The sequence below is a fragment of the Pan troglodytes genome, chromosome 10 (assembly GCF_028858775.2).
Source record: "Pan troglodytes isolate AG18354 chromosome 10, NHGRI_mPanTro3-v2.0_pri, whole genome shotgun sequence".
Taxonomy (NCBI): Eukaryota; Metazoa; Chordata; class Mammalia; order Primates; family Hominidae; genus Pan; species Pan troglodytes.
This window is the reverse complement of record NC_072408.2, coordinates 68040166-68067449: the sequence shown is the minus strand read 5'-3', so window position 1 is coordinate 68067449 and position 27284 is coordinate 68040166. Positions and strand designations below refer to the sequence as shown.

Genomic DNA, 27284 nt, shown 5'->3' with positions numbered 1-27284 from the left:
CTCTGGCCCAAAGGCATAATAACAGCCTCTGTTTGGATTGTGTGGCTTGCAGTTTGCTAAAGGAAATTATCAAAGTGGACCACATCTTAGACAGATCGGATGATGAGGATGACATGTCCTCCGAAAACCCTCAAACTGACTTCCTTCACAAGGTAGACACTGAAAAATGGGTAAGAGAGACACTTAAATGACACAGTAGGTTGAAGAGAAGAACTTCATGCCACATATCTCAAACTGGTAAGAAAATATCTGAGGGTTTTCTTCTAATTGGTGCAGAACTTCAAAGCTTGAAATCAGGAGGGAGGCAGGGGATATGGCATTGTTCCCACTGGATGCTGCTGTTACCACATGAAGGACTTACTAGCCTTCCCATGCGAACAAAAAAGAAAAAAAAGTGAATTATATGTTATTTTTGTCCTCGGGAATTTATGAAATAACTGTGACATTTCTCACCTTCGAGCAAATCACCGTATGACCAAATCACCATATGACCATACCCCCTCCTCACAGATTATCTTCCAATAGAATTCAGCTATTCACCCCTAATGCAGCCTCCAGGAGAGAATCCTTCTTCAGGCTTCTGGGACTCCAGGCCTTCAGTGGCTTGTAGCTACATAACTCCTGGTCTCTTGTCTTCATCCTCACATGGTCTTCTCTTTGTCTGTCTTCTCCTCCTCTGTCTCTCATTAGGATGTTTGTCATTGGATTTAGGAACCCATTCAAGTAATCTGAGAAGATCTTATATCAAGATTCTTAGTTTCATCTGCAAAGACTCTTTTTCCAAATAAGATAATATGCATGGAGTCCTAGTTCTGTATTAGGACATAGGCATTCCTTGTTTGGGACCACCACTTAACTCTCTATACTCTATAACCTTGGGCAAGTCACTAAATACAAATGGCCATGTGAGAATGAAAATAAATAATGCACATGAAACTAATTTGTAAAGAGTTACATGAATGTTAGTTATTTCTATTGACTTGGCCGGTAGTTTACACAGACATTTAAAAAAGAAACTGATCTATTCTCCCTCCTCCAAACTTTTCTCCTTCCAGTTTAAAAATAGTTATGTGAAACACAGGAAATTCAGATCAAACTTCTTCAAAGGACAGAAGAAATATTTCATAAATAGTTACTAAAGAAGTGTTCAAGGATAAATCATTGTCGATTTTTGCATGCAGAGACTTGAAATAGCAGAACATGTCTTGGATGCTTTTCTAGAACAAGGCAAAGAATACAGAAACAAAAAAGTAAATTGTATTGATCAAACTCATAGAGTAGGCGTTTTTCCCCAAACTCTTTTTGATATGAAACAATTTAAAAGGTCAACTTAGAATTATGCAATGATTAACCATATTCCTACACCTGTATTTAAAAATCTTTCACATTTGTCACATTGGCTTTATCTTTGTGTATATAAATAGATGAAACTTTCTGAACCACTTAAAAGTAGGTCAAAGACAGCATGATATCTCATTCCTGTTTACTTCAGAAAGCGTCTCTAAAAATAAAACTTTCTCCTACAAAATACTGTTATCACATCTGGGAAAATTAGCATTAATATAATAATCTCAATTCTCTCAATATTCTAATTTCTTTAATTGTCCCCCAAATGTCTTTTACAGCCATATTTTTTAAACCAGCATCCCAAAAAGATCTATGCAATATGTTTGGTTTTCATATCTCTTTAGACTCTCTTAATATAGAATAGTCCTGCCACCTTTTCTTTTTTATGACATTGATTTTTTTTAAGAGACCAGAACAGTCATCTAATTTGAGTGGAGTTTTGGAGTCCATGGTCAGATGGAATTCGATTACTCATCAGGACTGAAAAGAGCTCTCCATGTGGACACTGATTCTCTCCATGCCCCTGCCTCAGCCTTCCTCTGTAGGCAGAGCAGAAGGGCATGTCTGCTTAGCTTACAGATGCATCAGAAAGCTCCAGTCTCAGAGAGGACTATGTGCTTGACCCCAGCAAAGGGGGATTGGGTAGGGCTGGAAGAACCACCACATCTTGTAGTAACCTTTTGTTCTGCTTTGCTTCCATCATCATCTTTACCAGGGTATGTTGGAGCTAGAGGCTGAGCATGACCAGGACCTGAGTAAACAGGATAAGCAAGAAACAGATGTTGATGAGGACCCTCAAGCGTCTACATCTCTGCAGTTTTCAAAGAAGAACCTCCTTGAACTGTAAGTCTTGACACATGCAAGACAGAGCATTTAATAATGTGTGGAGGGGAAAATAGAATTTAAGCAGATAACTTAGGGAAAGTCTGGAAGATTTAAAATCCATACATGTCTTGAACCATAAAGCAGTCCTGTGCATAGGTAACTACCTACATGATCTAGCAATAATGTGGTGTAAGGACATTTTAGGGATGTAGACAGAGCATGGGAAAAAAGAAAGAGCAAACTCTTCTTTGAGGCCTGAAATTAACATATATTTAAACCTTCTCAGATAATTTTCTAGATAGGAAAACCATAATTATCATTAAGAGTATGTTGTTAAGCCCTTGTGGATCTTTTCCCTATTGTATACCTCTCCTCCCCCAGAATGATGTAACCACTATCTTAATATCAATATTTAATATTCATTCCACACAGTGAAATTAAAAATATATCTTTTTTTATTAAACATAAAATATGCTTTGTTTTATAGAGTCTTTAAAGATCTGTTAAAGTGGATATCAAATAAATACCCAAACTTCTTTTCTTGAGGCTTGTGTGCCCACCTGGCCCATTTTGGTGACAAGGAAGACTAAACAGATCAACTTGCTATTCAAAGGAAGAGCATTTCAGGCTATGTGAATTGTTTCCCATTTTCTGCTTTGAAAATGATCACCATAATATTTCCGCAGATGTCTGAAGGGCATGTTCCTCAAGCTAAACTACTGGAACACAAAGATAGGTCTCCAGGTGAAAGAACTTGGAGCTGATTACATAGACGGAGTGGAGAAAATTGACAATATTATTAAAAAAATAAATGTAACAGAAAACACAGTGAAGAGGTAATTGTAGGGTGTTGGGGTTGGTCATAAAATAGCAGAAAGTTTCATAGCTTTAAAAATTTAAGAAACTTTGGGCTTAAGATGATAAAGTCTTTAGGCCATAGGTATACTTTCTTGGATGAAATATCTGTTTATCTTTTGATCATTTAAAAAATTGGGTTGCTGGGTTGTTATTTATGGGTTGGTTTGTTCTTGCTTTTCTAGTTCCTTGTGGTACATTGTTGGATTGTTTATTTGAAATCTTTCTACTTTTTTGATGTGGGTGTTTATTGCTGTAAACTTACCTCTTTGTCAGGCTTTTGATGTCTCTGATAAATTGTGGTAGGTTGTTTGTTTTCATTTGTCTCAAGCAATTTTAATTTCTTCCCTAATTTCTTCCTTGACCCAATGGTCATTCAGGAGCATGTTGTTTAATTTCCATACATTTCTATATTTTCCAAAGTTCCTCTTGGTATTGATTTCTAGTTTTATTCCAGTGTAATCTGAGAAGATACTTGATATGATTGCAATGTTTTAAAATTTGTTAAGACTCGTATTGTGGCCTAACATATGGTCTATCCCAGAGAATGTTCCTTGTGCTGATGAGAAGAAGGTGTATTCTGCAGCTGTTGCATTAAATGTTCTGTAAATGTCTGTTAGATCCATTTAGTCCAAAGTGCAGTTTAAATCCAATGTTTCTTTGTTAATTTTTTGGCTAGATGATATGTCCAATGCTGTGAGTCTGACATTAAAGTCCCCAACTGTTATTGTACTGAAGTCTGTCTCTCCCTTTAGATCTAGTAATATTTGCTTTATATATCTGGGTGCTCCAGTGTTGGATGCATATATATTTAGAATTGTTATATCCTCTTGTTAAATTGATCCTTTTGTCATTATATAATACCCTCCTTTGTCTTTTTTTATAGTTTTTGACTTAAAGTCTGTTCTAAGTATAGCCACTCCTGCTTGCTTTTGATTTCTATTTGCATGAAATATTTTTTCAATTTCTTCACTTTCAGTCTACATGTGTCTTTACAGCGAAGTGAGTTTCTTTTAGGCAGCATATAATTGGGTCATTTAAAAAATCAATTCAACCACTCTATATCTTTTAAATGGGTAATGTAATCCATTTATATTCAAGGTTATTATTGATAAGTAAGGACTTATTCCTGTCATTTTGTTAATTGTTTTCTGGTTGTTTTGTATATCCTTATTTCTTTCTCTCTTATTGTTTATAATTGCAGTTTGATGGTTTTCTGTAGTGGTAATGTTTGACTTTTGTCTCTTTCTCATTTGTATATCTATTCTATCAGTGAATTTGGTACTTTTGTGAGTTTTCATGTTTGTAGATTTTGTTCTTTCACTTCCAGATGTAGGATTTCTTTAAGCATTTCTTGTGGTGATGAATTATCTCACTTTTTCCTGGTCTGGGAACAACTTTATTTCTCTTTCATTTTTTGAAAGATAGTTTTGCTGGGTATAGTATTCTTGGCTGTCAGTTTTGTTTTTTTTTTCCTCTCAGCACTTTGAATATATCATCCCATTCTCTCCTTGCCTATAAGATTTCTGCTGAGAAACCTGCTGTTAGTCTGATGGGGATTCCCTTATATGTGACTTGACACTTTTCTTTTGCTGTTTTTAGAATTCTCTCTTTGTCTTTGATTTTGACAGTTTGCCTGTCATGAGCCTTGGAGAAGACTTTTTTGATACAAATCTATTTGGGGTTCTTTGTGTTTTCTGTATTTGAATGTCTATCTCTTGCAAGACTTTGGAAGTTTTTAGCTATTATTTCATTAAATTATTTTTAATGCCTTTGCCCACTTATTCTCTATCTGGAACTCCTAATATCCAAATATTTTGTTTCCTTATGGTGTCCCAAATGTCAGGTAGGGCTTTCTTCATTCTTTTTCATTCTTTTTTTTTTTTTTTTTTTTTTGGCTGATTGGGTTATTTCAAAACACTTGTCTTCAAAGTTTAGAAATGTTTTCTTCTGCTTGATCTAGTCTATTATTTAAGCTCTTTATTATATTTTTATTTCATTCATTGAATTCTTCAGTCTCAGAATTTGTTTGACTCAGATTATGAATTGTTTTCTTGACTTCTTTGTATTGCTTACCTGTGTTCTCTTATATCTCACTGATTTTCTTTAGTATCAATACTTTGAATTCTTTTTCAGGCATTTCATAGATTCCCTTTTCATTGGGATGTTACTGGAGAATTATTGCACTCCTTTGGAGATGTCATGTTTCCTTCCTTTTTCATGTTTCTTTGGTTCTTACATTGATATCTATACATCTGGTGTAATAGTCACTTCTTCCAATTTTATGCATTGGCTTTCATAGGGAAAGATTAGGTTTTCCTAAAGCTGTATTTATAGTGTTAGTTGGGTAGGGTGCTTTGGCTTTGATTATTGGTGGGTGGGCATACTAGTGTAGTCTCTACATGATTTCTTTGGTTGTAATCAGCGTCAGTGGTATCTGTAAGTTCGTCAGTGGCTTAGGCTGTGCTTATTTGTGGAGGCTGTGGCAAACTTTACTGGGGACAGTTACCCTAGGCAGATTGGTCCTCAAGTGCTAGTGGTGGTGGCAGCAGGGTGGGAGTGCCTGTCCTCAGGTCCCCATGCAGCATATGCATGCACCAGTGGTGGTTAGTCTGGGTGGGCCAGATCTTTGGCTTCTAGGCAGCTTGCTTGATTGCTGACAGTGGCAGCAGTGGCTGAGAAGGTGGGTCCTCATGTCCCTGGGCACTGTGTGTGGCACTGACAGTGGCAATAGTAGCAGCAGGCCAATCCTTGGATTCCCAGGCAGCATGTGCACATTGCCAGCAGTGATGGCAGTGAGCTGGGGGGGCCAGTCCTCAGGTCCCTAAGAGTCATGCATGGGTAGATACCAGTGATGGTGGCAGCTGTAGGCTGGGCAGGCTGGTCCCTAAGCCCCCAGGAAACACACATAGGTGCAGGCAGCAGGAAGGGTGGGCCTATCACCAGGCCCTTGAACAATGTACATAGGCAGTGGCAGTGGGCAGGGCCCATCCTCAGGCCCACAGAAGGCAAGTGTTGGTACCAGCCATGATAGGCAGGGCAGGTTGATCCTGAGGTTCCCAAATGATGTGTGGCAGGCACTGGTGCTGGCAACATGGGGGGCGGGCCTGTCCTCAAACTCCTCAATGATGCACACAAGTCCCCAGTGCTATTGATGGTGGCAGTGGCAGGGTGGACCTGTCCTCAGGCCCTCAGATGGCATGAATGACTGCCAATAATGGCAGGCAGAGTGAGTTGATTACCAGGCTCCTGGATAGCATGCTCAGGCAGCAGTAGGGGTGGGTTGAACAGGACTGTTGTCAGGCCCCTTGATAGTGTATGTGGGTGTCAGTGGCTATGGGTGGGGCAAGTCAGTCCCCAGGCCCCTAGGCAGTGCAGCAATAGAATACCAGCAGTGGTGCTGATAAGTGGGATGGGCCTGTCATCAGGTCCCCTGATGGTGTGCATGGGCTGGCAGAGGCAGGCCTGGTTGGCTGATATCTGGGCCCCTGGATAGTGTGCTCTGGTGCCAACAGTGATGGCAGTGGGTGGGGTAGGCTGCTCCTCAGGCCCCTGGGTGGTATGCACAGGTGCCAGTAGTGGCTAGTGGGTGGACCTGTCATCTGGCCCCAGGATGGTGCTCAGGTGGGCCAGTCCCCAGGCCTCCTGAAGGTGTGTGCAGCTGCAAGGCAGCCCTGCTGCTGGAGGCTCCAGTGTTGCTGTCTGTATTTGTCAGGGTTCTCTAAAGAGACAGCACCAATAGGATATATCCATAGCTATAGCTGCATTAGTTTATTAGGGAGAACTGGCTCATATGATGACATGGTGATATGGTTTGGCTGTGTCCCCGCCCAAATCTCATCTTGAATTGCAGCTTCCATAATTCCCGTGTGTTGTGGGAGGGACCCAGTGGGAGGTAATTGAATCATGGGAGCGGGTATTTCCTGTGCTTTTCTTGTGATAGTGAATAAGTTCACAAGATCTGATCATTTTATAAAAGGGAGTTCCCCTACACAAGCCCTCTCTTGCCTGCCACCATGTAAGACGTCCCTTTGCTCTTCCTTCATCTTCCACCATGATTGTGAGGCTTCCCCAGCCATGTGGGACTGTGAGTCCATTAAAAAGTCTTTCCTTCATAAATTACGCAGTCTCACATATGTCTTTACTAGCAGCATGAGAACAGACTAATACACATGGTGAAGTCCCACGATACGCTGTCTGGAAGCTGGGGAAAGAGAGAAGCCAGTAGCATGGCTCAGTCCAAGTCCAAAAGCCTCAAAACCAGGGAAGCCAACAGCATAGCCCTCAGTCTGTGGCTGCAGGCCCAAGAGCCCCTGGAAAGCAACTGGTGCAAGTCCCACAATCCAAAGGCCAAAGAACCTGGAGGCTGATATCCAAGGGCAAAAGGAGAGGAAGCAAGTGTCCAGCATGGCACAGGAAGAGAGAGAGAGTGAGCAGACTCAGAAAACAAGCTGCTTCTTCCCCTTTTCTGCCTGCCTTGTTCCAGCTGTGCTGGCAGCCGATTGGATGGTGTCCACCCACACTGAGGGTGGGTCTTCCTCTCCCAGTCCACTGACTCAAATGTCAATCTCCTCCGGCAACACCCTCACAGACACACCCAGGAACAATGGCTCCTCAGGCCCCTGGGTGGCATGCACAGGTGCCAGTAGTGGCTAGTGGAGTGGACTTCCCAGCCATCTAAGCATCCCTTAATCCAGTCAAGTTGACATCTAGTATTAACTATCACAAGTCAACCCCTTGTCAACTTGGCACTCATATGGTTTGGATGTCTGTCCCCACCCAATCTCATTTTGAAATGTGATCTCCTATGTTGGAGGTGGGCCTAGTGGGAGGTGTCTAAGTCACAGGGGCAGATCCCTCATGAATGGCTTGGTGCTGTCCTCAGGATAATGAGTGAGTTCTTGATCCGAGTTGACATGAGATCTGGTTGTTTAAAAGAATGTGGCACCTCTCCCCCCCACCTCTCTCTTGCTCCTGCTCTCACCATGTGATACGCTGGCTACCCTTCATCTTCCACCATGATTGTAAGCTTCCTGAGGCCCTTACCTGGAGCCAAGCAGATATTGGTGCCATACCTGTACAGCTTACAGAACCATAGGCCAAAATATACCTCTTTTCTTTATAAATTACCTGGTCTCAGGTATTTCTTTATAGCAATGCAAGAACAGACTAACACACTGTCAGTGGCAGAGACTCCTTGCTCTGGGAAGCCCAAACTTTGGCTCCCTTTGTCCTTGGGGCAGCCTTCCTTACCCTGTTCCCTGGGTGTAATACACTGCTTGAGCTAGAGTGCTGGGGACCTGAGTGCATGCTGGATTCAGTTGGCATGGTGATACTGCAGCTCTGGGTGCACGTAGAGGGATGTTGGCAGGGCTTCAGGGATGTGGAAATGCAGGGGCTATTGGGCCCCAGGGCAGGAGGTAGTCTGTGGCTGCTGGGCTCTCAAAATGGTGCCGTGCTGCAGTTGCTTTGGTCTCAGTGGGTGTGTAAGACCCCTGACAAACTTTGTCTGAAACAGTTATCACATGGACTCCAGACAGCTCCCTATACTGGTCCCAGGGCCTGCAAAGGCCGAGGAACTCTCCTGTGTCTAGGATTGCAGAAGTTGAATGTGGACCACTAGGGATCTCTTACCTTTTCCCTCTAATGGAGAGTTCCTCCTGGAGGGGTATTGCCCTACAATTTTCTTTTCTTGTAATGTCTAGTTTTAATATCAGAATAACACTTGCCATGTAGAAAACCATTAAGATTTTCCCCGGACCTGTTTGGTTTTCTGGCTAAGTTTGTGTAGAAGTGGTATAATTTCTTCCTTAAATGTGGGATTGGATTCACCAGGGAAGCTGTATTGCCTGGAAATTTCTTTGTGGTAAGGTTTTTAATTAAAAATTTAATTTATGAATTTTATTTTGTATCTATTAATTTCTTTAATAGATGTAATAGGGCTATTCAGGATATATTGCTAAAGATATTAAGTTGATTGTACCTTTCAAACCATGTGCCCATTTTATCAAAGTTGTCAAAGATATTGACATAAAGTTATCCGTAACATTCCCTTATTATATGATGTCTTTAGCATCTGTATTGATGTCCCCTCACTTATTCCTGAAATTGAATATTTGTGTCTTCTTTTCTTTTTGTTGCATCAGTCTGGATAGAGATCTATACATTTTTTCATTTGCTAAAAGACCCAGCTTTTGATTTCATTGGGTTTTTTGCTATTGTTTTTCTGGCTTTTTGAAAATTTTCATTTGATTCTGCTTTTTTTTATTATTATTATGTCCTTTCTTCTGCTGACTTTAGGCTTATGTTGCTATCCTCTTTCTAATTTCATGAGGTGAACTTTGGGTCATTGATTTGAGATCTCTTGTCTTTTTCTATTATAATGATCAGTTAGTGCTCTGCACTTCCCCGTAAGCACTGTTTCCACTGCATCAAACTGATTTTTATATATTGTGTTTTCATTTTCAATCAGCTCAGAATACATTCTAATGTCCCTTTTGATCTCTCCTTTGACCCATGGATTATTTTTATATATGTAAATATATTTTAATGTTTTATATTTTGAGATGGAGTCTCGCTTCATCTCCATCAGCCCAAGCTGGAGTGCAATAGCATGATCTTGGCTCACTGCAGCCTCTGCCTCCCGGGTTCAAGCATTTCTCCTGCTCAGCCTCTCGAGCAGCTGGGATTACAGGCATTCGCCACCATGCCTGGCTAATTTTTATATTTTTGGTAGAGGCAGGGTTCCAGCACGTTGGCCAGGCTGGTCTTGAACTCCTGACCTCAGGTGATCTGCCCACATTGGCCTACCAAAGTGCTTGGATTACAGGCATGAGCCACCACACCCGGCCAACCCATGGATTATTTAAAGTATGTTTTAGTTTCCAGGTATGTAGAGATCTTCCAGATACCGTTCTCTTACTGACTTCTCAGTTAAGTCCGTTGTGACCAAAGAACAAATTTTATGTTACTTGACTCCTTTTAATTTTTTTCTTTTTTGAGACAAGGTCTCGCTCTGTTGCCCAGGCTGGAGTGCAGTGGCACAATCACAGCTCACTGCTCAACCTCCCAGGCTCAAGCAATCCTTCCACCTCTGCTTCCCTAGTAGTTGGGACTGCAGGTGCACACCACCAGGCCCAGCTAATTTTTGTATTTTTTGTAGAGACAAAGTTTCACCATGTGGCCCAGGCTAGCCTTGGACTTCTGGCCTCAAGCAATCCTCCCTTCTTGACCTCCCAAAGCGCTGGGATTACTGGTGTTAACCACCGTGCCCAGCCAACTCCTTTTAAATGTATTGAGACTTGTTCTATGGCTCTGAATATGGTCTATCTTGGTAAATGATATGTGTGCAATACAATAGTAGAATGTGTATTCTACTATTGTTTGAGTAGAGTAGTCTACAAATATCAATCAGGTCAGGTTGGTTGATAGTGTTATCCAAGTCTTCCAGGTACTTATGGATTTTCTCTCTACTTCTATAGATGATCAATAGAGGAGTGTTGAAATCTCCAACTGTAACTGTAGATATGTCTATTTCTTCTTGCAGAGCTATCAGTTTTTGCTTCATGTACTTTGAGGCTCTGGTTTTAGTTGCATGAATGTTAGGACTGTTATGTCTTTTTGAAGAATTGATCCCTTTATCATTATAAATGATTTCTTTATCCTTCTCTTTGTTTTTTTTCTTTTTCGAGACAGTCTTGCTCTGTCACCCAGGCTGGCGTGCAGTGGTGTGATCATAGTTCACTGCAGCCTTGAACTCCTGGGCTCAAGCGGTCCTCCCACCTAAAGCTTCCTGAGTAGCTGGGACCACAGGTGTGCACCATGATGCCCAGCTAATTTTTGAAACTTGTGTGTAGGTAAGGACAAGGTCTCGCTTTGTTGCCCAGGCTGGTCTCCAACTCCTGGCCTCAAGCAATCCCCCTGCATGAGCCTCCTAAAGTGCTGAGATTATAGGCGTGAGCCGCTATGCCCATCCTTTTTCATTGTTTTTTAAAAATAGTTAATTTGGCTTAAATAGAATGATTCTTAAACTATCACTATCTGCCTTCAAGTAATATTTTACCTCTTACATATGCTGTACTTCTATGTCTGTTCTCCCGGCCTTTGCACTACTGTTGGCGTACATCTTACTTCTGTACTGAATATAAGCCCATGATACGTCAGGGGTTTTTGTTTTGTTTTGTTTTTTACTTTAAATGATTAACTATTGTTTAAGCTGATTTTTTAAAGTAAGAAAAAAATTGTTTATATTTACACACATATTTACTATTACCAGTGCTCTTCATTCATTTGTATGCATACAATCTATATCTGGCATCATTTTCCTCTTGTTGAAGGGCTTTTAAAAACTATTTTCTGTGGCCAGGCATGGTGGCTCACACCTGTAATCCCAGCACTTTGGGAGGTCAAGGTGGGTGGATCACCTGAGGTCAGGAGTTGGAGACCATCCTGGCCAACATGGTGAAACCCCGTCTCTACTAAAAATACAAAAATTAGCTGGGCGCCTGTAATCCCCGCTGCTCGGGAGGTTGAGGCAGGAAGATTGCTTGAACCCAGGAGGCAGAGGTTGTAGTGAGCCGAGATCACTCCACTGCACTCCAGCCTGGGCAACAGTGCAAGACTCTCAAAAACAAAAAACAAAAACCCAAAACTATCTTCTGTGATGCAGTTCTACTGGGGATGTGTTCTTTTAGCTTTTTATGTCTGAAAAAAAGCATTCATTTTGTAAAGATAGTTTTGCAGAGTATATAATTATATACTGACATTTTTTTCTCAGTACTTTAAAGATGCTGTTGAAATCTGGTTTGCGTTGTGCCTGACAAGAAGTTGGCTGTCATTCTCTTCCATATTTTTCTACAAATAAAATTTTCCTTGCTCTATTCCCAGCTGTTTTCAAAATTTTTAAAAAATCTGGCCAACATGGTAAAACCCCATCTCTACTAAAAATACAAAAATTAGCTGGGTGTGGTAGCATGTGCCTGTAGTCCCAGCTACTCAGGAGGCTGAGGCAGGAGAATTGCTTGAATCCAGGAGGTGGAGGCTGCAGTGAGCCAAGATCGCGCCATTGCACTCCAGCCTGGCGACAGAGTAAGACTCCGTCTCAAAAAAAAAAAAAAAAAAAAAAAAAAAAAAAATATATATATATATATATATATATAGTTTTTAATCATTTTTATATGATCGACCTTCATGTAGTTTTCTTAATTTTTCTTTTGTTAAGTTCTGTTGTGCCTTATGGCTCTGCAAGTTTGTAGTTTAAATTTGGAAAATTTGAGCCATTATTTCTTTAAACATTTTTTTCTGTTCCCTCATCTCACCATCAAGGATTTTAATTACATGTGTCTTAGGCCACTTTAGGTTGTCTCATAACCCATAACTCACTGATGTTCTGGGCTTTTTTTTTCTCTAACTCTTTTGTTTCTGTGTTTCATTTCAGACTTTCTATCACTATATCTTAAAATTCACTAATCTTTTGGTTCTGCGGTATCTGATATAACATTAATCCCCTCCAGTGTATTTTTCATCTCAGACACTGTAGTTTGTGTCTATAGAAGTTTGATCTGGGTCTTTTTTCTATCTTTCATATCTCTCCTAAATGTACTCATGTTTTTCTCTACCTTCTTGGACAATAAAATATAGTTACAACTTTTAAAATAACCTTATCTACTAATTCTATCATCTAATCATTTTTAATACTGCCTCTATTTATTTTTTTAAGTTTTTTTTTTTTTTTTTTTTGAGATAGAGTCTCACTCTGTCACCTAGGCTGGAGTGCAGTGGCGCGATCTTGGCTCACTGCAACCTCCACTTCCTGGGTTCAAGAAATTCTTGGCTTCCTGAGTAGCTGGGATTATAGGCACGTGCCACCATACCTGGCTAATTTTTTTAGTATTTTTAGTAGAGATGGGGTTTCACCATGTTGGCCGGGCTGGTCTCGAACTCCTGACCTCAGGCAATCGGCCCACCTCAGCCTCCCAAAGTGGTGGGATTACAGGTGTGAGCCATGGCACTCAGCCTTTTATAAGCATATAGACTGTTGCTTCCTGCTTCTTTGCATGCCTAGTAATTCTTTACTAAATGCCAGACATTGTCAATTTTACCTCATTTGGTTTTGAGTATTCTGGAGACATTTGTGTGTACATTTAAATTTTGAGCTTTGTTCTGGAACACAGTTAAATTACTTAGAAGTGGTCTGACCCTTTTGAGGATTGCTTTTAATTATTGTAGGGCAGGACCAAAGCAGCCTTTAGTCTAGGACTAATATGGCTCCACTATTGAAACAATACCTTCTGAGTATTCTACCTGATGACTTGAGTATTACAAGAGTTTTCCACTCTGGCAATTATTCTTAGCACTGCTTGATCTTTAGAGATTGTTCTGCCCACTTCAATCTGCTATGATTTCCCTCCCATTTCAAGTACTTTTATCACATCTGTGTGCTAATCAGTACCTCAGCTGAAGGCCCAAGTGGGGCTTTCTCAAGTGGGAAGATCTCTGGAGCTTTTTCTCTGTGCAGCTCTCTCCTCTTTGGTACTCTGCTGGGCAAATCTACCCTCTGTGGCCTCCCTGAGCTTCTAACTTCATCTTCTCAACTCACGGAGACCACCAGCCTTCTCGTGCATCCCCTTTCTCTGACTTGAAGTCCAGAAACTCTTTCCAGGAGTAACTTGAAGTAACTATAGAGCCCATCTCACTTGTTTCCCACCTGAAGGATCCACGTTCTGCACTGTCTGTTGTTCAATGTCTGAAAACCATTGTCTCATATATTCTTTTCAAGTTTAAAATTGTTTAAAATGGGAGGCTAAATCCAATTCCTGTTACTCCATGTTGATTGAAAGCAGAAGTACCCAAAACATTAATAACATTCTAATTTTTAATGGATTTCCTTGTCTGCCTGCAAATCCACATTACATTATAATCTTCAAAAGGGGAAAGACCTTGCTTATACTATTCTCTATTTTAATCATCAGCATTCAGCATAATACTTGGCACATAGTAAATGCTGAACAAATACCTTCTGAATTAACGTTATAAAGTATTTGGGCCAGAGGGCTTTACAGTTTGCAGAGACCTGTAGACCAAAAACTAGAAGGTGAATATGAAACTAGTCACATTATTCTTCTTTATTAATTCTCCTCCTTTTTTCTTTTGCAACCCTCTTTACCTATGCTTCCATTTTTATTTTTAACTTTTTATTTTGAAATAATTATAGATTCATAGGAGGTTTCAAATATATATATGCAAGGAACCCTTATTTTCAGCATTCCTGAATGGTAACATCTTGCCTAACTTGGGTATGCCATCAAAACCAAGAAACTGACATTGGTACAATCCAGAGAGCTTATTCAGACTTCACCATTTATACATGCACTCATCTGTATGTGTATAGTTCCATGCAATTTTATGAGATGTTTAGCCTTGCATGACCATGACAATCAGATCCTCAACTGAATCATTGCATAAGATGCACTTGTGTTACCCCTTTATACATATATTTCCTCCTACCCATCCCTAACCCCTGGCAACCACAAATCTGTTCCACATGTCTATAATTATGCTATTTCATAAATGCTACATAAGTGAAATCATGCAGTTTGTCCTTCTGAGATTGGCTTTTTTTCACTCAGGATAATTTTTTTGAGGTTTATGCAAATTTTCGCATGTATTGATCTTTCCTTCCTTTTCATTGCTGAGTAGTCTTCCATGATATGAATCTACGCAGTGTGTTTAACCATTCATCCACTAAAGGACAAATGTGTAATTTCCAGTTTGGGACTATTATGAATAAAGCTGCTTTGAACGTACGCGTACTATGGGAAATAAGTCTTCATTTCTCTGGTATAATTACCCAGGATGAAATTGCTGGGTCATATGGTAAGTCAGTTTTAAGTTTTGACAGGAACTGCCAAACAGTGTTCCAGAGTGGCTGAAACCTTTTGTTTTTCCACCACCAATTTATGAATGATCAAGTTTCTCCACATCCTCACTAGCATTTGGTGTTATCACTATTCTTCTTTTCTTTTTTTTTTTTTTTTTTTTGCCATTGTGACAAGTATGTAGTGATATATCATTGTGGTACTAATTTGCATTTCTCTAATGGCTAATAAGTATTGACCATCCTTTTGTATGTTTATTTGCTATCTATATAGCCTCTTGGTGAAATGTCTATGCATGCCTTTTGCTTATTTTCTAATTGGATAGGTTTTTTTTAATGTTGAGCTTTTTTCGAGATTTTTATATAGTCTAGATACAAGGCCTTTGCCATATATGTGCTAAGCAAATATTTTTCCCCGTGTGTAATTTGTCTTTTCATCCATTTAACAGGGTCTTTGGCCAAATTAAGGTTTTAATTTTGATGAGGTTCAATTATCAATTTTCCCTCTTACAGATTATATAATTGATGTTAAGCCTAAGAACTCTTCTCCTAATCTTATGTCCCCCAAATTTTCTGTGTGTTTTTTTCTTAGAAATTTTATAAACTTATATTTTAACCCTTTTAATTTTCAGCTCCTGTGTCCAGTTAGGCCTCATATCTCTTTAATATTATCTAGATTACTTAGAGTACTTTTTACTTTTTTGAATTTCATTTACTTCCCATTGCAATACAAGCACTACCAAAGCATCCTTTTATATGGGAATGGTATTTCATTTTTGAAAGATCAAAATTACCTCCTCTCTTGGGTGATTTTTCTTAATCTGCAGGCCTTAGTATCTTGGTCTGTTTGCAGCTTATTAAAAGACATGCTGACCCTGAAGGGTCAAATTGAAAAGCTGGAGGACCGGGGCCTTGACCTTGATCAAGGGACAAACACTGAGGTAAGCTAGAGACTTGGGAAAGACTGAGAGGTTGGGGATTTCTGTCACTTCTTTCCCTACTACCCTTCTATTGTTAATAGGCAATAACAAGAAGTAAGACTCATAAGCAGGAGTGCTCTCTGGTGGTCACGTCTGAGCACCCTTTTCCTGAGTAACACTGCTTTTATCTGATGACACAAAAAACCTAGACTTTTCTACTTTACCTAGAAATTCGGCCACCAAGAAACTCTATCTTGATGCCACCTTAAGATGAGTACCTTAAGGGAGAATTGGTTTTCTTAATCTTTGTATGTCAGCACCTAACGGTACAGAGAATACATCCAGGAAATAAATATTGGTCAAAAACTGCATCCTTAGAGTTCAAGGGATCTACCTGTGTTTGTCTTGGATGCCCCATGAAGAGTTCTTGTGTTGGTTTTCACAATCTCCAGAGTTTTCCTGATGTTGTGTCTCCTCACACTTCTTATAGACTCTTCTCAAATTAAGGTTTAATTTTCCACTTTCTTTCCTTTTTTTTTTTGAGACAGAGTCTCACTCTGTTGCCCAGGCTGGAGTGCCGTGGCATGATCTTGGCTCATTGCAATCTCCGCCTCCCGGGTTCAAGCAATTCTCATGCCTCAGCCTCCTGAGTAGCTGGGATTACGGGTGTGTGCCACCATGTCTGGCTAATTTTTGTAATTTTAGTAGAGATGGGGTTTCATCATGTTGGCCAGGCGGATCTCGAACTCCTGGTCTCAAGGAATCTGCCCGCCTCAGCCTCCCAAAGTGCTGGGATTACAGGCATGAGCTACTGCACCCAGCCTAATGTTCCATTTTCTTATTAGTAATAGAATATTAGAGCTGAAAGGTAGAGATCAACTTGTGACACAAGTTAGATTTCGGAGTCCTGGCTGATAGTTTTTCTGGCTTGAAGAAAGGTCCCTGAAAAAGAAAAAAGTCTGTGTCTAACAACCTCTTTTAACTGAAATTGCCAGCTTCAATTTTAACTCAAGCCCAAGAGTTTAAATGTGAGTAGATTTTGGAAGCAGTAAAAGAGAAAATTCTCTTTTATTAAAGGAAGGTATCATTTATTTGGACCTCTTACATATTAAAAGTAACTTACAGATCAGTGCAAATCTATTGCCTGGGGGAAAAATTACTTTTAACTGATATAGTCCAACATTTTGAGTCACAGTCTTATTTTGTGTGAGTTGAAAGAGTTTTTTTCACTATCTTTGGGCTTTGGAAATTGCAAACTATAAAAAAGGGAAGAGGACAAAGGCCAAGAAATATTCTGCTTTAGAGAATTTCCTCCAAAATCCAACTGTTAGTATTACAAAAATGTAGATTTCAGTAGCAGGTGCGGGGAGGGAGGAAGGAGTATCAAAAGACTGAGGAGAAAGATAGAGAAACACATACATAAATGAAAGTGAGATTTTTTTTAAAGGGAGGAGTTTGGAATAATATGCAAGAGGAAGGCATCACACACATATACGGAAATTCTCTGTGCTGGGGATACACAGTTTTATGTACACATTAAAAGCAACAAAAAACCAAGCACAAGCTTAAAAACTAGAAACAATTCAAATATCTGCCAGTTGTCATTTGGATAAACTGCAGTACATGTACGTGATGGAATACTACTCAGCAATAAAAAGGAACAAACTTCTGATTGACCCAACAACATGAATGAATCACATGCATTACAGTAAGTGAAAGAAGCCAGATTCAGAAGACTATTTACGTACTTTGTGCTTCTGTTTATGTAACTCTGAAAAAGGCAAAATTGTAGGAACAGAAAATAGATTAGCAGTTAGTTTCCCAGGTTTAGTGGAGGAAGGGGGACAGGGATTGACAAAGGGGTATAAGGAAATTCAGGGGCTGATGGAAATATTCTATATCTTCTTGTAGTGGTTATTACACAACAGAATGCATTTGTCAAAATTCATAGAACTGTATACTTTAAAAAGTGAGTTTTACTGTATGTAAGTTATATCTCAATAAATGTGTCTTCAAAAAAATGGCACGAGTTCTGTCTCAAGAAGCCTACAGTCTGATAGAAAAAGCTACATAAAAACAAATGTGGTAATATATCTAAAGGTGAAGCTTTAAATGTAATTGTTGGCTGAATGTGGTGACTCACACCTGTAACCCCAGCACTTTGGGAGGCCAAGGGAGGAGGATCACTTTAGGCCCGGAGTTTGAGACCAGCCACGGCAACATAGCGAGACCCCCTATCTCTACAAAAAATTTAAAAAATTAGCCAGGCATGGTGGTGCATGCCTGTAGTCCCAGCTACTTAGGAGGCTGAGGTGGGAGGATCACCTTCTGGACTCAGGAGGTCAAGGCTGCAGTGAGCCATGATCAGTGAGCCACTGCACTCCGGCCTGGGCAGCCGAGTGAGACACTGCCTCAACAAACCAACCAACCAGCAAACAACAAAAACAACAAAATAAATAAATAGGTAAAATTGTTACAGAAGCAAAGTTAGTAGCAATGGCTATAGGCTTATTCTGGTGAAGGGAAAAGTGAAGATTGTTAGAAATAGATACAGGAGTTGTTTGTTTTTTTCTTGTAAATTTGTTTGAGTTCATTGTAGATTCTGGATATTAGCCCTTTGTCAGATGAGTAGGTTGCGAAAATTTTCTCCCATGTTGTAGGTTGCCTGTTCACTCTGATGGTAGTTTCTTTTGCTGTGCAGAAGCTCTTTAGTTTAATTAGATCCCATTTGTCAATTTTGGCTTTTGTTGCCATTGCTTTTGGTGTTTTGGACATGAAGTCCTTGCCCACGCCTATGTCCTGAATGGTAATGCCTAGGTTTTCTTCTAGGGTTTTTATGGTTTTAGGTCTAACGTTTAAATCTTTAATCCATCTTGAATTGATTTTTGTATAAGGTGTAAGGAAGGGATCCAGTTTCAGCTTTCTACATATGGCTAGCCAGTTTTCCCAGCACCACTTATTAAATAGGGAATCCTTTCAGAAAATGTGGCACATATACACCATGGAATACTATGCAGCCATAAAAAATGATGAGTTCATGTCCTTTGTAGGGACATGGGTGAAACTGGAAACCATCATTCTCAGTAAACTATCACAAGAACAAAAAACCAAACACCGCATATTCTCACTCATAGGTGGGAATTGAACAATGAGATCACATGGACACAGGAAGGGGAATATCACACTCTGGGGACTGTGGTGGGGAGGGGGGAGGGGGGAGGGATAGCATTGGGAGATATACCTAATGCTAGATGACGAGTTAGTGGGTGCAGCGCACCGGCATGGCACATGTATACATATGTAACTAACCTGCACAATGTGCACATGTACCCTAAAACTTAAAGTATAAAAAAAAAAAAAGAAATAGATACAGGAATAGCAAATAAAATGTGGGAAAATTAAAGGAGAAATTAGTTAATAAAATTAAAATAATATCACATATATTGGCTCACTTATTCCTCATAAAGAAATGGAATAACTAAGAAAGGCATGAAAAGGGAAGGAGGGAAAATTGGTGAAATTATTTTTTAAAAAAGCAAAACAGAAACGAAAGTATTTGAAAGAACTTCAAGCTACAGAAAGGACTTTGAGGTGGCCTTTGGGTGTTATTTGGCCTAATATTGAGCCCCCAAGCCATTACACTTTCTAAAATTTCCATGTGAATTTCTGGGCTTTCATTCAGAGACTGACCTTGTCCCAGTTATCTTTGATAAGTGCTGTATGAAGATGTTTACTCTGTAAATAAACTAGGATACCAAATAAGAGGTGATTGTCACAGCACAGCTCCTCTCTAAATAATTAAACCACCCAATTCAGGGATTGATGATGAATAAACGTGTTAAAAAATAGCTATACTGTATATTCTCTAATTCACCTGTAAGCTACTTGAGGGTAAATATTCTTGTTACTTGTATCTAACTAGCATGATGCCTAGCGCAATGGCCACTTACATAGGATGTGGTCATTATACATATATATAATGTATTTTATATATATATAGATCTTTTTTTTTTTGAGATAGTCTCATTCTGTTGCCCATGTTGGAAGACAATGGCGCTATCTCGGCTCACTGCAACCTCCGCCTCCTGGGTTCAAGTGATTCTCACGCCTCAGTCTCCCCAGTAGCTGGGACTACAGGGGCACACCACCACAGCTGGCTAATTTCTTTTTTTGTATTTTTTGTAGAGACGGGGTTTCACTATGTTGGCCAGGCTGGTCTTGAACTCCCGACCTCAAGCGATTCTCCCACCTCGGCCTCCCAAGTGCTGGGATGACAGGCATGAGCCACTGTGGCTGGTTGCATGCTTATTTTAACAATTAAAACATTATGAAATGATTTCATATAAAAATGAAAAATATCCTCCTCCCTTAAAGACAAACACAATGAACGTTTTAGTATATTTATATTCTTCCAAATTTTTATACATACATTTACACATTGTTGTTTTGATGGGATTGTATTATACATATTGTTTTGCAACTGCTATGGCACTTAGCGTATTTTCTTCAACAATTTTCTATGCTAGTAGATGTCGTTTTACTTTTTTTTCACTCCTATATAATGCAGGGCTTGATATTTGAATTTATGAATTTTATTTTGTTGGATATTTGGTACTTTATAATCAATGTTTGCCGTTACAAACTATGCCTCAAAAATCCATGCCTTGTTTGCCCTTGCAAGTACTTCTTTAAGCATCTATTTCTGAGGCTGGGCATGGTGGCTCATGCCTGTAATCCCAGCACTTTGGGGGGCCAAGACGGGTTGATTGCTTGAGCCCAGGAGTTCAAGACCAGCCTGGGCAACATGGTGAAACCCTGTCTCTACTTTTCAAAAGAAGACATACATGCCGCCAAGAAACATAGAAAAAAAGCTCAATATCACTGATTATTAGAGAAATGCAAATCAAAACCACAATGAGACATCATCTCCCACACTGGTCAGAATGACTATTATTAAAAAGTCAAAAAATAACAGATGTTGGCCAGGTTGTGGAGAAAAGGGAACACTTATACACAGTGGGTGGGAGTGTAAATTAGTTCAACCATTGTAGAAAGCAGTATGGCGATTCCTCAAAGAGCTAAAAGCAGAACTACCAGTCGACCCAGCAATCCCATTATTGTGTATATACCCAGAGGAATATAAATCACTCTACCATAAAGACACAGGAACGTGAAAGTTCACTGAAGCACTATTCACAATAGCAAAGACATAGAATCAACCTAAATGCCCATCAATGACAGTTGGGATAAAGAAAATGTGATACATATATACCATGGAATACTATGCATCCATAAAAAAGAACGAGATCATGTCTTTTGTGGGAACATGGATGGAGCCGGAGGTTGTCATCCTCAGCAAACTAACTCAGAAACAGAAAATCAATACCACATTTTCTCATTTATAAGTAGGAGCCAAATGATGAGAATTTATGAACACAAAGAAGGAAACAGACACTGGGGTCTACTTGAGGGTGGAGGGTGGGAGGAAAGAGAAGAGGAGAAGGGGTAACTGTTGGCTACTGGGCTTAATTCCTGGGTGATGACATAATCTGTACAGCAAACCCCCATGACATAAGTTTACCTGTGTAACAAACCTTCACATGTACTCCTAAACCTAAAATAAAAGTTAAAAAAAAAGAGAAAGAAACCTCATCTCTACAAAAAATAAAAAACTAGCTGGGCATGGTGGCACATGCCTATAGTCCCAACTACTCAGGAGACTGAAGTGGGAAGATCACATGAGTCTGGGGAGATGGAGGCTGCAGTGAGCCATGATCACACCACTGCACTCCAGCCTGGATGTCAGAGTGAGACCTTGTCTCAAAAAAAAAAAAATTAATTTCTATAAGTGTCATCTTTGGAACTCATTTTTCTTGAATCCTAGTATACTCTTTTTCCTGCTATATCTCTGCTTTTCACGGTATCCTGAACGTCTCTTAGTGGATGATTAATTTAAAACCTTTAAAAGCATTCTTTACTTGTGACACGTGCAATTGGCATTCACGTGTTAGAAGGTGATGGTTTGCTTTCAGCCCATGTCTTGTGCTTACTGACAGAAACCAGCCAAAACCATCTGTTGTCTCTACCTGGCAACCTATAGGAGACATGGGAAGAGAAGAAGAGGAACCAGATCTTTTTGTGGACAGCTCTTTTGCAAAGCCGTCCGGCCTGAATATTCAATCTGACATAATGACTTACATTCACAAATTCTAAAATGTTAAATATTTAAAAGAAATATTTTCTCAGAAACATAACTATGTTTCTTCAACTTGTGTCCTGGTAGAAGTTTTTTAAGGAGCAAGGAAGGAGTAATGAAGAGAGAAGCATGATTTATTATTAACTGCTATTGTGTAAATGCATACCTCTAAAGTATTGAAAATAATCTTGTTATGTTAATCTTATGGTTATACCACTTACAGTCTGCAATTTATGACTACACTGTGAATTTGCTCTAAGAGGAAGAAGTTTACAAAGTAAAAGTAAACTTCAATGAAGCATTTTATAAGGTTTGTCAAAATAAGTGAGATTTTATTGTACAAACCAGAAAAATATAAGTTTCATTTTACCCAGAATTGTGGATGTGTTTTTAGGTGAATACTTGTAATGAAGTTTATGAATTAAAGAAGAAAGTCATGGAAAGGCTGGAGGTAAGATTTCAGTTACACAATTCAAACAATGATAAAATCAGATAATTTATGTCTAAATACAGGGGTCATTCATTGCCTAGAATATGACGGTGCACCACATACTAGTCTCTTTCTTTTTTATTTAATTTAATTTGTTATTATTATTATTATTATTATTATACTTTAAGTTCTGGGTTACATATGCAGAACATGCAGGTTTGTTACATAGGTATACATGTCCCATGGTGGTTTGCTGCATCCATCAACCCGTCATCTACATTAGGTATTTCTGCTAATACTATCCCTCCCCTTGCCCTGCACCCCTCAACAGGCCCTGGTGTATGATGTCCCCCTCCTTGTGTCCATGTGTTTTCATTGTTCAACTCCCACTTATGAGTGAGAACATGCAGTGTTCGCTTTTCTGTTCCTGTGTTAGTTTGTTGAGAATGATGGTTTCTAGTCTTATGGCCTTCCTCCTTCCCTTTGGCCTTCTGCTTGGGCCAACAGAACATTCACAATTCCAGTGTACTCCCAAGCTCTCACCCCTGTGCTACTTCTACTTCTCATCCTGCCTTCTAGTGCTTGCCCTTCGGGTCTACATATTACCCATTCTTCAAGGCTCAGCTCACAGGTCATCTCTTCATTGAGACCTCTCCTAATTTCCATTACCTCAAAAAATAACTCCATCTTTGAACTCCTCCCACAAGATCTTAGACATTGAGGTAAATGTGATTGGGCAAATGAGACAATGAAAGAATGAATGTATCAACCTGTCAGCTGCTCTGAGTCCAACTTATCCCAACTATCTTGAGTAGATGTCCCCATCACCAAACCTCAGACACTCTCCGTTCCCACACCCTATTTGTTTTCCCTTTAGTGTGTATCTTAACATGTAATATAGAATGTATGTATGTGTTTAGCTGTTTATCACTTGCCCCCAGCCCCTGTAATAGATTGTATTCTTTGTCTATTTTGTTAACACTGTATCCTAGAACCTGTTAGCAGTAATCACCCAATAAATATGCTTTGCATAGATGAACAAGTTGAGTAGAGGAATTCAGTACAAGGACATCTTCCTACATTAATAATCTAGTGGTTAAAGATTGGCATGTGGGTTTCATTTAGTTTTCTACCGTAGTGCTACCTTACACTGTGAATGTGTATGTCTGCTTCTATTCAAGATGCACCTGCCAATGATCTGTTCATGGGACCTATGTGTGATTTCTAATGTGGGCCCCCAAGGTGATCTAGAGGAAAAGCACTCAGCATTATCTATAGTAAGACTTGGAGACATTTAGAATTTTTTTAAGGTACTTGATTACTCTTTTTTTTCAGGACCTTTGCAAGAATGTGAAACTGCTGAGTGCAAAGCTAAGGATGTATCAAATGGAGGCAGAGGACACCGACTCTCACAGTTTTGAGGAAATAGATACGGAAGAGATGGAGGCCCTGCTTCCTCAGGCCCCAGCATCCTTTTTAGTGCAGAAGTCTCCTCCCCGCAATACAGCGTGGTAAGTCAGAGCAAGGGGCCGTTCAGGGCTGGATGACTGCCCCAAAATGTATGGATTATGCTGGGATTGATTTTTTTCAAGTGTTGACTAAAATGTTTTGTTTTATTTTCTTTTGTAAATTATCTATGTTCTTTAAAAGTCATTGGAGTTCATTGGAGTCATGGGATTTTTCTTATTTAGATAAAGATCTATTGCATTCGATATATATAGATTGCTTTCTTACTGCTTTAGATAAATCTAAAGATTTATCTTTAGATAAATATATCTAAATATAGATAGATATATCTTCATGATCAAAGATATATGACCAAAGACCTCTTGTGGGTGGCTGTTAATGTTAATTATATTTTTAGTTAGTCTGTTCCTTTTTGCCTGAAAACTCTTCCAAACAACATTAAGTCAACACTTTAATTTTAAATTTTCTTCCATGATGGCTGCAAATACAGAGAAGCTTCTCTATACATTTCTATAGATATATAGAGATTTGTCTATGTATAGAGAGATATAGATTTATTTCTATCTACATATCTATAGATGTATCTATAAAATCTATCTATATCTATCTAAAATCTTAAAAGATGGTATCTATACATGATGAGGCAACCACCTTCACTCTTATCAGTTATGTTCTTTTCATAAGAAATTTGAAAAGTTTTGTTTGCTGTGCAGGATGCCTTACCCTTGGACGGTATTGGAAACACACTACCAGCAAATTCTGGCTCTTTGGATCCTGTTCAGGAGATGCCACACCATCATTTACACCCTGAGAAGTAATTTCCTCTAAGAAAACATTTTTGATTCTTTATCTCCAACCACCAACCCAGGTAGAATCTCAGCTCTGTCTTCAATCAAGTCCTTTGCCCATTTTAAAGAATTGGGTTGTTCTTTTATTTTTTGCTGTTGAGTTGTAAAAGTTTATGTGCACACCTTGCACATAATCCTGTCGGACAGCCCATGGCATGTTATTGAAATTAAATTGTTTCACATCTGTCTTCTCCTAATACTCCAAGGGATACACAAAAGCATGAATCTTGTCTTCGTAATTTGGGGACTTGACGTATACAAGATGCTCATAATGCTCAAACAGATGTGTGCAGGCCACCTCATGTTGACCATCATAGGAGAGAGCATGTGCTGCCTCTTTGAATTTGCAGGATACGAGGTGCTTAGGTTAAACCATGTAGGAGATTGGGGGACCCAGTTTGACATGCATATTGCTCACCTGCAAGATAAATTTCCAGCTTGTCTAACAGTTTCACCTCCTATTGGAAATCTTCAGGCCTTTTGTAAGGAATCTAAGAGGTTTGATACTGAGGAGGAATTTAAGAAATGAGCATATCAGTGTCACATTCTGTTCCAGAGTAAAAATCCAGATATTATAAAAACTTGAAAGTTTATCTGTGATATCTCCTGCCAATAGTTCAGTAAAATCTATGATGCTGTGGACATCTCTTTAATAGATAAAGAATAATTCTTCTATCAAGATAGGATGAATGATGTAAAGGAATTTGATGATAGATGATTTGTGCAAGTGGATGATGGCAGAAAGTTTGTGTTGGTCCCAGGATGTTCCATACCATTAACCATGGTAAAATCAGATGGAGGCTGGGTGTGGTAGCTCATGCCTATAATCCAAGCACTTCGGGAGCCTGAGGCAGGTGGATCACTTGAGCCCCAGGAGTTTGAGACCAGCCTGGGCAACAAGGTGAAAACTTGTGTCTACAAAAAAAAAATTCAGTGACACATGCCTGTAGTTTTACCTACTGGGGAGGCTGAGGTGGGACTATCACCTGAGCCCAGGGAAGTCGAGGTTGTGGTGAGCCTGGAGATCATGTCACTGCACTCCAGCTTGGGCAACAGAGTGAGACCTGGTCTCAAAAAAAAAAAAAAAAATCAGATGGAGGTTATAACTATGATGCATCTGATCTGGCTGCTCTTAAGCAAAAACTGTTTGAGGAAAAAGAAGATATGGTTATCTCTGGGTGAACAGTGGACAATCTCTGCACTTCCAAAAAATATTTGCTGCTGCTCAAAAGATTGGTTGGTATGATCCTAAAGTAACTAGAGTCTCCCATGCTGGATTTGGTGTGTTGCTAGGGGAAGACAAGAAGTTTAATATATGTTCAGATGAAACAGTTCATCTCGTAGACCTGGAATAAGGACTAAAGTGATCCATGGACAAATTGAAGGAAAAAGAAAGAAGCAAGGTCTTAACTGCACAGGAATTGAATGCTGCTTAGACATCTGTTGCTTATGGCTGTATCAAATAAACTGAACTTTCCCATAACCGGTTGAGTGACAACATCTTCTCGTTTGACAAAATGCTAGATGACAGAGGAAATACAGCTGCTTAATTATTGCGTGGTTTCACTAGAACCAGGTCTATTGCACATCTGGCCAGTATCAATGATCAGATGCTCCAAAAAGCTGCTTGACAGACCAAGATTATTTTGCACCATGAGAAAGAATGAAAACTAGGCCATTGCATTTTATGGCTCCCTGAGATACTACAAAAGATTTTAGATAACTTACTTCTGGTTCTTGTGGTTCTATATATGAGCTGGCAGCTACTTTCACAGAGTTCTATGATAGCTGCTATTGTGTGGAGAAAGATCGACAAGACTGGAGAGATATTGAAGGTGAACAAGTGGTGTATGCTGCTGTGTGAAGCAGTAGATGCTGTCATGGCTGAGGGGTTCAATATCCCGGGAATAAAACCTGTCCAAAGGATGTAATCCTGCTTAAGTTTGAACACTGTATGTTTTTACCACACTGGTCACTAGCATTGTTTGCTTTTTTTTTTTATAACCATTATATTAACACAAGAACGTTTGTCAACTGTGAAAAAAAAATAACTCTTACAACTCAACAACAAAAAGATAAACAACCCAGTTTGAAAAACAGGCAAATGACTCGGATACACATTTCTTCAAAGAAGACACACAAATGGTCAACAAGCACATGAAAAGATGTTCAGCATCATTGGTCATTAAAAAAACGTAAATCAAAACCACAATGAACCACAGTGGGATACCACTTAACATCCACTAAGATGACTACAGTAAAAAAGACAGACAATAACTAGCATTGGAGAGGATGTGGAGAAATTGGAACCCTCGTATATCACTGGTGGGATTGCGAAATGGTACAACCACTTTTGAAAACAACTTGGCAGTTTCTAAAACGGTTAAATATAGAATTACCACATGATTCCACAAGTCTACTTTTGGGTATATACTCAAAAGAATTGAAAATGTCCACACAAAAACCTGTACACAAATGTTCATGGCAGCATTATTCATAATAGCCAAAAAGTAGAAACAAT

The 27284-nt window shown here is 39.4% G+C and overlaps 1 protein-coding gene and 1 pseudogene across 10 annotated transcripts in view; both read left to right on the top strand.

Moving 5' to 3' along the window:
- SMCO2 (single-pass membrane protein with coiled-coil domains 2) overlaps positions 1–27284 on the top strand; it is a 76616-nt gene that overhangs the window by 46553 nt on the left and 2779 nt on the right. For 5 of the 10 annotated variants that reach the window (XM_054664417.2, XM_054664418.2, XM_054664421.2 and 2 more), the window contains exons 2-5: positions 2063–2190; positions 15756–15843; positions 22413–22469; positions 23784–23959. In XM_054664417.2, coding sequence (XP_054520392.2) covers positions 2063–2190; positions 15756–15843; positions 22413–22469; positions 23784–23959 — 449 coding nt within the window. Of the gene's footprint in view, positions 1–52; positions 238–2062; positions 2191–2858; positions 3009–15755; positions 15844–22412; positions 22470–23783; positions 23960–27284 lie in introns of all 10 variants that reach the window. The other 5 variants (XM_063786867.1, XM_016923753.4, XM_063786868.1 and 2 more) reach the window with 3 other exon arrangements.
- On the top strand, positions 24913–26734 carry LOC100612237 (arginine--tRNA ligase, cytoplasmic-like; annotated as a pseudogene).